The sequence below is a fragment of the Typha latifolia genome, chromosome 10 (assembly GCF_019914945.1).
Source record: "Typha latifolia isolate L0001 chromosome 10, TyphaL0001v2, whole genome shotgun sequence".
NCBI classification, from domain to species: Eukaryota; Viridiplantae; Streptophyta; class Magnoliopsida; order Poales; family Typhaceae; genus Typha; species Typha latifolia.
In genome coordinates, this window is record NC_133095.1 from 3,193,229 (window position 1) to 3,207,692 (window position 14,464).

Sequence of the window (14,464 nt, forward strand, 5' to 3'; positions counted from 1 at the left end):
TCCAGATGCCAAATTCCTCACCAGCCAAGTGGAAAATACTGTTCATTTGTGACTCTTAATATGTAGGAGAACAAATTAGTCACAGACTAATAATTAATCTTAGTACTAGAGTTAAATGCTTAAGTTAAAAGTATATAAATTTTTTATATAATTGAGCCAAATCACGAGAGAGAGAGAAACGTATAATTTCTTCAAAAATTAAGAATAAGATAAAACTTAAGTGGGTAAGTTAACGAATGAATTAATGCTGATACCCCTATTGTTTTAAACCCTTTATATTATATAACCTGTTTAATATATAGAACACTTTTGTGTTTGCATTATCTTGACCCAATAGAAACCTGGCTAAACCGACTCGATTGTATTTGAGATATTTAACAGCAAAATGGAATAATAAGTATCTATCTGGTAGGATTCAAATGATATAAAAAGCAAAATATATACTGTTTTTTTTAACAATTCCTTAAAATTTAATATTGTGAAGTTCAGAGTCCATGACATGTATATATTATTTTTCTCATGGCATGTATATATATATATATATATATATATATTCATTTATTGTTAATTATATGTCGAGATTGTATACCTTTTCCATATTTAGTCACAATTTCTGGGAAATATTAGAGCAGATGGTTGTTCTTCACATCCATCTGTTCCAGGTCGACGATTTGAAATTTCAACACAGATTAAATTTAAATGTTATAGTCAAAGAGTAATGAGTGATTAGAATCTAGTAAAAAAGCAAATGCGCAAGAGAACTGAAAGCAAACAGAGGATTTGCCTCATCTTGAAGGCGCAAGAGAACTTGGGGCAAACATTTCTGATCAATTATTATCTTAACTGGATATTGATGACTTCCATTTGATATAGGCACTGTAAACAGTACATTTCTCCCTGTTGTCCTCACTCTAAGGAGAGGAAGTCTGGAGTTGCATGAGAAACTCTGTCAATGCCCTATACTTATTTGTTCTCATAGATACAAACATGGACACTACCATGTCAAGAACTACCTTTTATTTCTCATCTTTGCTAACATGAAATTATGAACTCTGCTGAGGACATCAAAGTGAGGATGATGGTTTAACTGATGCAGACCCTTTCTGATAGGTGTAGACACCGATCCCCCGCTTCCTTCCCAAGCGACCGGCATCAACATACTGAACCAGGAGAGGGCAAGGACAGTATTTGCTATCTCCAAAACCGTTATGGAGCACTCTAAGTATTGAAAGGCAGACATCCAACCCGATGAAGTCTGCGAGCTCCAATGGACCCATTGGATGATTCGTGCCCAGCTTCATCCCTGCATCAATGTCCTCTTTGGTTGCCACACCGGTGTACAGAGTGTAGAACGCTTCGTTGATCATTGGCATTAGAATCCGGTTCACGATGAAACCAGGGTAATCTTCGGAGCATATAACAGTCTTTCCAAGCCTGCATTGCCAGAAATTATTAGACAGTTCATAAGTACAACAAAAGTGAAATTAAAGCACTTTCATTGGCATGCAACGTATGATATAATTCTGAGTCTCAAGTATGACTTGGTGCATGCGAAGAGTTTGGTTACTTAAAAAAAACAGACTTAAGCATGATATTTGGAGATCTTCATTTAACTTTAACAAAAAATTACAGAAGGCTGTACAACTACTCATTAACCTGACATCAAGTCCTGGAAGTGCGAGTCAAGATCTTTACCTTTCTGACAATGATTTTATTGTCTTAAAGACCTCGTCAGATGTATCCGCTCCTCTTACAATCTCGATCAATTTCATGATAGGAGGGGGGTTCATAAAATGCATGCCTATCACCTGAAATATGAAACATTCTTCATTAACCAGTTTTTCAATTATAAAGGCTGTCCTTATGCAGCCTGTTTTGGATTTGTACATCTAAAGTATAACAAGCTGGACATATGCAGCAATAACAAAATTGTAGTTCACTTTGAAATTTAAAGCGCTGCTCAACAGAGAAGTAATTCTATCAGTTTGTCCACCCTACCATTTTATTCTGTCATCCAGATTCTTAATTGAGATCAACAAATGTTCAGGGCAGTCATAGAACAAGATTAGAGAAAAAGAAAAGAAAATAAATCAGGCTCTAGACAACTTAGGACAGCAGGTTGGAAGTGGTAAATAAATTTGATTACAAATTAAAAATTAATTTCCTAATTGTACATTAATTTCCTAATTTCCTAATAGATCAAGCTTGCGAAACTATGGTAGTGATAACAAAACAATGAAACGAATAGCCTGGAAAATATGAAGCAAACATATGGCTACAAGATATAGATGGAACACAATATGAATATGGTACAATGATGAAAAATCTTCGAAAACATGTATACATCAGGGACTCGGAGGATTAAAAAATAAAATATCAGACATGTAATAAAATGAAATTTACTATCCAAAGTAGCACTGCATGTGATTACCGAAGTGTTTAACATTATCATCACTAGACTAGCGGTTCAAGTTTCTTACTAATTTTAAATCATGGTCCGTAGATAAAACAAGTATAAGATAAGCACTTATAAGTCCTAAAAAAAAATTCACTATCAGACAAAACATGGTGAGGAAACCAGGATGTAATGACAACCTGGGATGGACGTCTAGTTGCAGAAGCAAGTCGAGTTATAGAGATTGAACTAGTATTAGATGCCAAAATGGTGGAAGATTTTGAGATTTTATCAAGCTCTGAAAACAATTTCTTCTTTATATCTTCAGATTCTAGAATAGCTTCAATTATAACATCTGCTGTCTGAAGCTCTTGTAAATTTGAGGTGAATTTCAGGCGGTTCACAGAACCACTACCAGCAACCTGCAAAACCAATAATAAAACAAGACGAGGAATGAATATTGGCAAATTTATGACATACAAGTGGCAGAATATTTGATGAAACTAGTAAATAGAGTTCCTGACATTCTCGGTATGTGGAGTCTTTTATAACTAGCATACCTGAGTCTCAAAAGACTTACCTTATTTCCTTACCCAAAGATTTTGGAAGGAACCAGTGAATAAATAAAAGAAATCTTCTACAAGTTGTTAAACACTGAATCCATAAACATGAGTCTCAAAAGCATTTTCAAACTTCTTTACTTTCTCTTTTGCTTGGGCATGCATAGATCAGTTACAATCTTTTTGGTAGTTTTGGGCCTTTGGCAATAGCAGCACAAGTTTTAAAGCCACACGAAAAAAGTTTCAGTAAAAAGAGAATATAAGAAAAATAATAGCATATATGTGATTCCAATTGTACGACAACTGGGACCGTCGGCCACTTTAATCGCAGTGGTCATCATCATAATATGCACAGTTCTACTTCCAAAAAAAGTAAATGCAACACAATTTCTTCTGAGATTCTTTGTGCTGTACTATGTTATAGTACAGCGATGATTCGATACTAACTTATTAGTTGCTGTTTATCCTTGTAATCTTTTCTTAATTATAGGAGTGCCAACTTCTACTAATTTATTATTATATTTATTTTTTATTTATAAATGGATAACCAAAAAAAAAAATATGACTAATTTACTTTTATAATTTAGAAAAGTGATCAATACTTTCAATTCATATAATTAATACTTTGATTAATTTTATTTAATATTATTATTAAAAATGAGAAATTAATAGTTCTTATGGAATCATTAAATCATTGGTCGTAAATCGAAAACTCTTTTTAGCAATACTTATAATACCATATACATATATATATATATATATAGAGAGAGAGAGAGAGAGAGAGAGAGAGAGAGAGAGTTAAGATTGTTTAGAAGAGAGAGGAATCTGGGTAATTAGGTTTCAAACAATTAGCAATCCTTCTATGATGTAGGATAAGTTCATTTGCTCAAGTTGACTAGTTTAGAAGAAACTGGCTAACAGCCTAGAAATATTTAGTATAAGCAAGAAAAAAAGAAGAAGAATATAATCCAATTATAAATTATTCTCCAGAAATAACCCAAATAAAAGGTCATAGCCATGTGAGGAGGATCACAAAACAAAATCAATCTCTTGTCCTGTCATATTCATGGGAAAGTTTACACCTTGATCCATCAAAAACTTCTCATTTCGACACCCTAGCCCATCTAAGCAAGAACAAGAGCGAATAGAAGGTGGAAAGGAAGACATAGGAGCCGTACCTCGGAGAGGTGGCCTTTGGAGACGAGGCGGCGGATGGCGGCGGAGATGGATGTGGCGGCTCGGGCGAGGGCGGCGGGGTCGGAGTCGTGGAGGTAGACGTGGAATCCAGCGACGGCGGCGAGCTGGGCGATGCCGGATCCCATCTGCCCCGCTCCCACCACTCCGATGGTAGTCATAGCCATCTCCTTCGCCTCCGCTGCCATGATTTTTTCTTATGACGAATTTATTTTGGCACGAAACTCGAGGTTGGCTCTCGCCGTCTTAATGTGTGAGTTGGATCAACCACTCGATCGAGACCTAACCCAAACGTTGTGTATGGATTGGAGGAAAGTTGGAAACTGGAAAAGCATATGGTATTTTTGTTTTCCTATACTTTTAAAATATTGAAAACACTTTTATAATATTTAATTTTTTTATTTTAGGATAAGTAATTTTATTAAATTATAAAATAAATAAGGTTATTTTCATTCTCCAATTTATTCCTACGATTTTTCCAGTGAAAAATGTCAGTGTTTTGGAGTTTTTAAGTCTGTACACTAAACAACCTACTTAACTAGGTGTATTACAAATTTATTTACCCAATTAGTTGAGCTTAAGAATACACATATTTTTATAATAAAATGTGCACCACTGCACCCCCATCTTTGAGAATTTTGAAATCCTACTCTTTATTTTTCTTATAATATTTATTTAACATCCTAATGTTACTTTAGCTAACTGACATTAATTATGTTATATATTTTATGTGATTCTAGTTTAAAGATTACTAAAATACTCTTAAAAGGTACTGACCTAACCTATATCCCAACAAAATCTTCTTTCAAAACAAAACCCTACCCCCACAAAATCCTTTTCCCAAAATTAAACCCTACACCACAAAATCTAAAACATATTTTCTAAAACTAAATTCTACCCTACAAATTGAAATATCAAACCCCACAATAAACCCTGCGCCTATTTTTTTTTTTTTATCTTTTTCCAAAATTTCTTCATCTTCGTATTTGAGGTCGCAAACAACAAAGTTAGGCAATGTTCTTCATGGTTTGGGAAAAGGTAATAAATTATGAATCTTCAAGTTATAAATAAAATTAGAAATAAGTACAATGATAATTTAAAAATATTATAAATTATATTGTGGATTAGAACATAATATTCTCTTTTCGGTATTATTCTATTTGATTATGGTTATGTCAAATTAATTAAAGATGTTAAATAAATATTATAAGAAGAAAAATGAGGAGTCACGTTATAAAATTTCTAAAGACGGGATACGAATCACAAAAATCCCTAGTAAGATTAAACTTTTAAAACTGAATATGTTTAATTTTTATATTAAATATACATATTTTTATAATAAAATGTGACAACAAGGATTCATTTCCCCAGTTCAGGAGAATCAAACAGTCTTCATGCACTAATGTTGCTTCATGGAGTGTTTGACTCAATCTAACCATATAACCAAGCATCGCAATAGTAGCCATCAAAATCGATGTGATAAGCTCACTGAATCTAAATGAAATTCTAAAACAATGTAAAGGAGGACCATGGGCAATAATATTTGAAGAACATAGTTGCTCCTTCACACAAAATCACCAAACTAGTATCTCTCTAGAGATTAGACAATTACAAATGTAAATCATTCACTAGTTGCTGTGATACAACAAAGCTTCAGGACCCGACATTTCTTTAATAGGGGAAAAAAGCACCTTCTCCACATACTTGGACATACATATCGACTCTGTTGTTAGAACTGGAAAAAAAAATCTAGAAATGAAAAATATCCGTAATCCCAACCATGATCCTATCTATCCAACTGTTAGTAACTATATGTTAAGGGCGGAAAACTACAAAACTAGTTAGACCATGTAAGTCATGCCAACCTGCATCAGATTTGTGTGTGGAACACTCAATGTGGCAATGCCTCTCCTGCAATTCTTTCTCAAGAAGGCGTAGAAGTAGTTTATAACAAGCTTCTTTAGAAACCAAGAGTCCTTCCTAGCCCTTATGTCACCGTGCCCAAGAAGATAAACCAACCCTGACTCTTTTGCCTTGTGTATGAATGAGAGCTCTCGTTCAAGGCTTTGCCCTGCATCAGATAATGTCTGTTCTCGAGATTCCTCAAATGAAGTACTTGCTTCTGAGCTTGGCTTTTCAATGCAGTTATAATCAGCCAAGAGCGGAACACCAAGAGAATACACGCTGCCATTTGGTGCTACAAGGATTCTCGAGCATACCTCTTCTTCGGAATCAGTGTCACCATCCTCATCACTCTCCAATGAACGTTCTTGGGCTTCTCGACGTATGAACTTCTCAAGACTCTCAATAAGAAGTTGTTCAAATGTCTGGTGATTCTCCTTACGAACATCCTTGTATCCATACCTGTAAACAGAATACAGAAGGTTAGTCCCAACATAAGTTACCTCCAGCACAATAGTACCACTTTTTTTTCTTTCTTTTTTTTTTTTTCTTTTTTTTGAGAAAGAAGTGAAAATTTAATGGTGTCCCAATTAAACCGATGCCACTGAGTACGACTAAATATTGTATTCACGACAAATGGCTCAACTGGTTGTACAACTAAACCATAATTTAACAGCCTGAATTTAGAGCAACAATTAAATTTCAATGAAATACATTACTGAAGAGAGATTTTCGAAAATCTGAAGAGGAATATGTTCCAGAAATAGGAAGCAACTGCCATTTCAAATTTTAAGAGATAGCATACCTAGCAATGCAACGGAACATGTGATAATTTTTAGGGCAGACCCGCCGAAAGAGAAAACGTTCATTCTGAGGCACTACAGGAACTGGAACATACTTAATACAGACAAATATGATCATTGAATGAATTGCTGGCAAGGTGGTCAGAAAGTGACCAAAAATAGCAGGGACTCCTTTTACCAACTCATTATAAAGCAATCCAATTCCAGGTGCTCTAATCGTACCAAGGTTGCAGCCCAATTGCCTCAGCAAATCCATTGAAAGTTTCTGCTTTACTTCAGTTTCATACTTCAGCTTGCTACCATAGTTCCATATATACATAATCAAGAATAATACAGCAGCAAATACTAACAAGACCCAACTTCCATCTCCCACACTGCCCAAAACTGAAGAGAAGAAAAGCAATTCCAACCCCAGAAAGAATGAAAAAAAGCACAACACAACAATAATGTTGATCTGCCATATCAGAAGCATGATGATAGTAACCAATATTGTAGTCATCATCATCACTCCAAGCTCAGCAATGCCTGAAGAGTATGTATTTCATCAAGAAAGAGAAGAATAGCAATATCTGTATGCATTTCATCATAGAAAGAGAAGAATAGCAATGTCTACATCTGAAGGTCTATAAGAAACAATGTATGGAACAATATAAAAATTATTCAACTAAAATAAAAGGGATAGAACAATCAAGAAATGAAATACAGATTAAATTTAATAATGAAAAGTTTCTCATCAAAACGATACATGTCTAAAGATGCTTATTCGTGCTGAATTACAGGGGGAATTTGCAATGTAGGGAACAATCCAAGTATTTATTTGGTTTATCCAACAATAATAGAACCATACAACGAGGTGGTATCTGCAAAAAATGTCTTCATGTACACAGAAGAGCCCTAACACATCTTTTAGTCAAATTAGAACTAGGAGATGGATTCCAACAAAGGTTGTTTAATCATTTATCCATGGCAATATAAATCAAAGTCTAGCTTGTAATGAAGATCCCACCTAGAGATGCAGAGCTTGCAAAATACAGTGCAGTGATTAGATCCGCTGCTCTGAACACTAACCCATCAGATCAAGGCATTGTGTTTCCAAATACACTAGTTCAATTTAGCAAAATGTAATATTATAGTTAATATCGCCTTACTTTATGATGATATTACAGATCCACTCCTCAAATTGTCCATATTTGTATATTTCCTTCCGTATGCACTTATTTTTATATAGGGTTAAATATATTTTATCACCTTGTACTTATATCAAAAATCATTTTATTAAAAAGCCTCAAATTGATTCCTATACTTATAACTACAATGAGACTGTTAGTTTTTCCGTCAAATTTAACTAAGCGCGCTTAAAAAACGTCCGAAATGAATTGGCGGGATGAGTTCCCTTCTTTTCATATATTTTTTGAATAAAAATGCCTTCTCCCTTTTATATAAGTTATTTTCTCTTCAAAGAATGATCATTCTCTCAGTTTCTTCTAGATAGTTCTTACTTTCCCATTCCTAGAGCCTCTTTCACCATCTTTTTTTAATGCTACAAATAGTCCTTCAAGATTATGCTACTATGGACAGAGAGCTCGAGTGAAGATATATTGGACATATGGTAGCATGGGAAGAAAGTTTACAGATTATGCCAACTATACAGTAAGTATGATTAAACCCAAATTTTTATAAAGTTTAGCAATTGCATCACATTTAATGGGAAGATAGATTGAAATTTTTTAAAGTACATGGGAGTAAAGTGATTTTGAGCATAAATACGGGGTGATAAAATATATTAAACCCTTTTATATAATATAGAGGTGGAGAAGCAACGAATATGAATAATAGGATGAGATGCACAAAGATATGTGGGACACAAGGTTATTATTTATCAAAAATAAAATCATATTGCATGGCATCAAGAGAAAAGAATTAGTGAATTGCTCAACTTTTAAAGTTTTACCCAACGATAGTCATGCCACAAGCATGGACCGTGCCGCAGCATTTGTCAGCCGCCGTACCGTAAGAGAAGGAAAGAAAAAGATAAGAGATATTCACCTTCGCCTTCGCCGTCGCCCAAGCTCGCATCGGGTGCTCTAGCTCAAGGGAATAGGAAGAGAGAGAGAGAGAGAGGTATCGTCGGTTATCTTTCCCGATCTTTCTTCTTCCTCCCTTGGGCTAGGGCACTCGACGTGAGCTTGAGCAATGACAATTGTGAAAACGAGCAGCGACGAGTAGCTCAACGACGAGGTCGATGGCGAGCAGCGAAGCTATTAGGAGGGGTGTCGTGCGGCACCTCTCGTGCCACACGTCGGTATGCCACCAGCACGACAAGTGCCGGTCGGCATAGCCATCGATGGTTTTACCCAAGTTAGCATAACTAAGCTCAATCAACAACCTATGATTCTCAAGAGATGATCGAACGATGGTTGAGGTAGATCCTTTGAGGTGCCTGCACATCATAAATGTTGCAGAGATCTAGTAATTCATATAGTCATACCTCAAAATAGTATATAGTCCTAGTAGGGGTGGCAAAAGTTGACCTTACCCATAACCCGACACGACAACACGATTTTTAAATGGGTTTGAGTTTAGTCTAACCGAGTTTGGGTCATAAACAGGTCGTGTTCGTGTTTATTATCTCAACTCGATTAACCCATTTATGCCTCTACCTGCCAACTCCTTTATGACTCTAATAAACTCATTTATAACTTAAATAACTCATAAAATTTGAATAACTTGTGCTACTCGATAATCCGTTTAATAAATGAGTCATATTTGTGTATGCATTATCATTCCCCGACCAGAACGAACCTTACTAACCCGACCCAATTACCACCCCTAAGTCCTAGATGCAAGTAAATCTTTCTCATTTTTCCAAACAAACATAACGCTCACATATGTTCATCTGAAACTAATATTTGAACAATCAGTGTTATGAGGAAGCAAAACTCTGGTCATGTAATTGTGTTATGATAACCATATTTCTAGCAATGGGGAAAGTATGCATCTAAACTTTCCCTAAATGAAAGGCATGTGCTTTTAGAGACCCTTTTTTTCCCATAAAAGTGGTTTAATTTGTCAGGAAGATTGAAATAAAAAGAGTGGCATGTAGAATGAGGAATTAATATAGCAAACTCAAATAGCTAGAACTAAAAGATTGGTTATTGTTGTTGTCATTCTTACAAAAATCACAAAGTAAAACAAGCAAATGCATTTTCAAACCAACAAGATACTAGAAGTAATTTCACATACCATATGCATTGCCAATCTCATTTATGCTTCCAAAGGAGGCAACAAAAGCTAAGCAAGAGACGAGCAAAAACCAGTTTATCACTGGAATATATATCTGACCCATGAACTTCCGAGATGTATGAATGATTTTAAGGCGAGGAAAACAACCAAGAGCTGTTGCTTGCTTTATAATTGAGAATATTGCAGTTGTCATTGCACGACTTGCAATCAGTGCAGCTATAGTGGCTATGAAGAACACTGGCCAGAAAGCACCACCTGCAATTATCATTTACTCCTGTATTACAGGATTTACTTTTTACAGTATAAACAAATTCCTTCTGATTCAGAATACACTGACATGAAATCCTTTTTACATGGAACCAGTTCTAAGTAAGAAAGGAAATTAAAAGTAAATCAATTAATTTAGCTTACTCGGAATAGATGAAAAGAAGACCTGCTCATTTACAGTTAAATTTTCCATAAGAAATGCAGCCTGGCCAAGGTATCCCAAAAGGAGGCAAGGAAGAACCAGAAACATAAAGGTGAGCTGCAACAGAGACACAAAGCCAGAATTAGACAATCATAAAATGATGACATAGAGTTTCTACACCAAGGTGGTAATTAGAAACAGGCGGAAATGCATATGTGGAGAAACAACAAAGCATTACCTGGACAGACCTAACAGAGAAATAGCAGAGGTCTGCAAACATCGCTTCAGAACCTGCAGTACAACAAGCCAAGTTTATACTTTATACTGTGTCCTCTGGAAGAACAGGAGTTTAAATTGTCCAAACTATCGGTTTTCATCAAATACTTTCATGCTAAAACTTCTAGCACATCTATTTGACAATCCTAAAATTCTATAAACTTATTCCTCATGAAGTCAATGATATACAACAAGGTTCCAAAACTCGATATTAGGATCATAATCAAAATTGGCCATCCGAAAAAATAATACGTATTGACTGTATTAGCCGTATTGGTCGGGCCGCCCATAACAGATCATATATTTTTAATTAAGTAAAATTTTAAATATCATTTAAAAATACAGATTTTTTTAAAATCTAGAAAAATGACAAGAAAAATAAGAAAACAATAACTACTCAAATATAAAGCCTAAAAACAAAAAAAATGTATTTACTTAAAATTTTGGTAAATACTGAATTGGCTCTCCCTTCTCTTTCTCTCTTTTTTTCTCTCTTTCTCTCTCTATATTACTACCAAGGCAATACAAATATTTCTAATTTTGTTTCCTTTCTTCTCTCTCTTTTCTCTCCCTTTCTCTCTCTTACTGTCGCAGGGCAAATTTTATTTTTCTGGTTTTATTTTTTTCATTTCCTCTCTCTTACCAACGCAATTTTTTTCTCTCATTCTTTTTTTTCATTTATTCTCCTTCTCCCTTCTCTTTCCCTCTCTTTGTTACTCTCTCTCAATCTTTTCCGTCCTCTCTCCCACTCTCCATTCTCTCTCTCATGTCTCTATCTAACTCTCTATTACTTTAGTAGATAGAGTATAAAAGAGTAGAAAGAGAGGGAGGAAGATTGGAGGAAAGAAAGAGAGGAAGAAAAGAGAGCGAGAGGCTAGAGAGAGGAATGAGAGAGATGGGGCAATGGAGAGAGAGAAGAAATTAAAAGAAAATTAGAGAAAAGAGAGAAGAGAGAGGGAGAGCCTATATTGAGTGAGATCCCGACCCGATACGGATCAGGTATCTGCCGATCCGGCCGATACTTGGCCAAAACTAGTCGCCATGGATCGGGATGAGCTATGGTAGATCCCGATCTGTTTCGACCGATCCCACTTGGGATCAACTGAAACTTGAAACCATGATCTACAATGTTAATGATAATTAGGTAGGGTCACTCTTAAGACTATGCAACAGCATCATGATGCATAAAGAAACAATGTTTCAGAAACAACATTGGAAAGGCTCTTCAAGATGCTCCAACTAATTAGCAACACCACCTATCCCAGTTGCACCTCTACTAAGAAAAGAGTTGTTGAGAAAGTAAAGAAGACAAAAGAGTTTGGCTATCATTACATAAAAGAATACAAAAGATGTGAGGCTAGTGTGCAGCTGAAAAGCAATAAAAAATGAAGAAGAGTATTATGCAGGACTGAAAGATGCCATTTCAGCAATTGAAGTTGAAGTAGCTCATGTGGTGGCTCATTGCTTAACACAAAACACAGTCTAGGAACCCACAACCAGATAGAGAATCCTTGGGAGTAAAGCTCAGACTTCAAAAAATTGACTGGGCCAGTTTTGGGAATGACCACATTGGCCCACATTAGTTTTATGCTTATTTTCTTCTAAGAAGCAATTTACTTGCATACAAGTACACAACTACACAAAAGCATATGCCAGTGCCATTGAGTATATTATGCATCCTTACCTGTTGCACACATAACACATCCTCCAAGAGCCATCCAAGCCTGACTAGGATTTCGTTGAAAAAAGTAATAAATATATATTGGGTTGAACGCTCTTAAAACTTCTGGCCCATATTTAATGAGATTGTACACCCCGATGCCCCCAAGGGAGCAAAACCAAATGAATAAAGCAGGTCCCACAGCAAGCCCTACTTTGCTTGTTCCAAACCTTTGTACACTGAACAAAACTATAAGAGCAGCTACTGAAATTGTCACCACTTGATCTGCAGCAATGCCAAAGAGAAAAATATTTTAAACACATTAGTTGATCCTAGTAAGAGGCATGCCTTAGTAGATAATTTAAACACCAAGATTGCATATTCCCTTGAGCATATTGACTTGTCGTATCCAAACCATGAGAGATATGTTTAGCAAGAAGCATGCGTATATGTACCAGACTTGTTCATCATATTGCATGCCAACACATTGCAAGTTTTCTGTGGTTCATATTATCATATATAGTAGACAAAATAAAAGAAGACCGAAAAGATCCTAGAGTAATAACTGAAATAGCAGGATCACCTTGTTCAATGCTAGATATTCCGACCTTCAAGCCATTCACAGCTGACATCACTGTAAAAGGGGGAGAAAAAAAGATAGAATAAGTAACGATTAAAAGAAAATTTGCAGGAATCTTCATATCAGTGCTACCATATTAAGCAACAAATGACCAAGGATAGTAGTGGGACAAGGTAGAGCAATATCAAACCAGACATCGCTGGGGTAACAACTCCATCTGCAATCACCATCGAAGTACCAAAAAGCACCAGAATCAGAAGCAGTTTCTTCAAAGTTAATGAAGTCTCAAGATTCTCTTTGATCTTAAGGGACCTCTCGAGCTCCGGGGATGGCACCTTGAGCCTAAAACTTGATATGCGAGCATCAGAAGGCAACTGGTTTGGGAGAAGACTAGCCTTTGCATTCCGGCATATCAATGAATACAAAGCAAATGTTCCACCTAGAAAGGAAAAATAGGAAAGCAAGGATATAATGTTTATATATTGATTCATTAAGATAAAAAACAAATCAAAGGAAAAAAAAAAATTGGCCTCCAGCATACCTTCACCATCATCATTGCCCCAAAGAACAACCAGAATGTACTTCACCAGCGGGATTAGAATCAAAGTGTACAAAACAAGAGAAAGAGCTCCAAGAACATCCTTCTTCTCACTAAGAGGATATTTGTTGAACATTACATCAAAAGTGTACAACGGGCTGGTTCCAACATCCCCAAATACTACTCCAAGTGTCTGGAGGGCAAGGACAATGTTCCTTCCTAAATTGAACTCCTAAAATTACAAGAAACAACTTCAGACGATAACTCCTACACCACATACAGTTTTAAATTAACAAAACGACATCTTTGACAAATTCAGACCAAACATGAAGAGTTTACTGCAAGAATTGAAGGACTAAACCTTACCTCGTAATCATTTTGGTACCCAGGGACCTCAAGGGCCTCGACATCAAAAGAATCGACGCGGGGGCCGGTTCTAACCAATCTCTGCGCCGCATTATCTTCTTCCTCCGAGTCCAAACTGCTCTGGGATTGCGATTCACCACCTTCCTCCGAGCTATCCTCCCTGTCCTGGAAAACCCACCTGAACTCAGTGGAATCCACCTTCACCAAGTGCCCATTCCCCCTCTCCGAGCCTCCCGCCATCCAATCGCAGCCCCCAAAACTATCCCAAACCTTATCCTCTAATCCATCAAAACTCAAATACTCAAATCAAGACGCGTCACCAGGAATCGAGAACAGAGATCCCAATATCAAATCGGAGGGAAACTGGTGGAATCCGACGAGGGAGAAGGATCAAAGGAACGATTTCGATACGAAAGTGTCTCACAGAGAGAGAGAGAGAGAGAGAGCATCGAAGCGAGGTGATCCGGATGCCTTTTAGAAAGTGTACGGACGAGGGCAAAATGGTCTTCGTGACGGAAGATAGAGAAAAAACCCGAAA

General features: G+C 36.2%; 2 protein-coding genes across 2 annotated transcripts; both read right to left on the bottom strand.

Annotated features, from left to right (window-relative positions):
- Window positions 1-820: 820 nt before the first annotated feature.
- Window positions 821-4,484, bottom strand: LOC140796024 (uncharacterized). Its single transcript, XM_073148861.1, has 4 exons — window positions 4,134-4,484; window positions 2,596-2,817; window positions 1,696-1,808; window positions 821-1,434 (listed from the first exon to the last, which is right to left on the bottom strand). The coding sequence occupies exons 1-4, from the start codon at window positions 4,335-4,337 to the stop codon at window positions 1,065-1,067; spliced, it is 909 nt and encodes a 302-aa protein (XP_073004962.1). The 5' UTR covers window positions 4,338-4,484; the 3' UTR covers window positions 821-1,064.
- A 1,207-nt stretch (window positions 4,485-5,691) lies between these two features.
- Window positions 5,692-14,300, bottom strand: LOC140796873 (potassium transporter 7-like). The gene is made up of 10 exons (XM_073150030.1): window positions 13,927-14,300; window positions 13,564-13,792; window positions 13,213-13,461; window positions 13,026-13,076; window positions 12,467-12,727; window positions 10,745-10,797; window positions 10,509-10,623; window positions 10,098-10,352; window positions 6,857-7,379; window positions 5,692-6,513 (listed from the first exon to the last, which is right to left on the bottom strand). Exons 1-10 carry the CDS (start codon window positions 14,164-14,166, stop codon window positions 5,991-5,993), a joined length of 2,499 nt encoding a protein of 832 aa, XP_073006131.1. The 5' UTR covers window positions 14,167-14,300; the 3' UTR covers window positions 5,692-5,990.
- Between the last annotated feature and the right edge of the window lie 164 nt (window positions 14,301-14,464).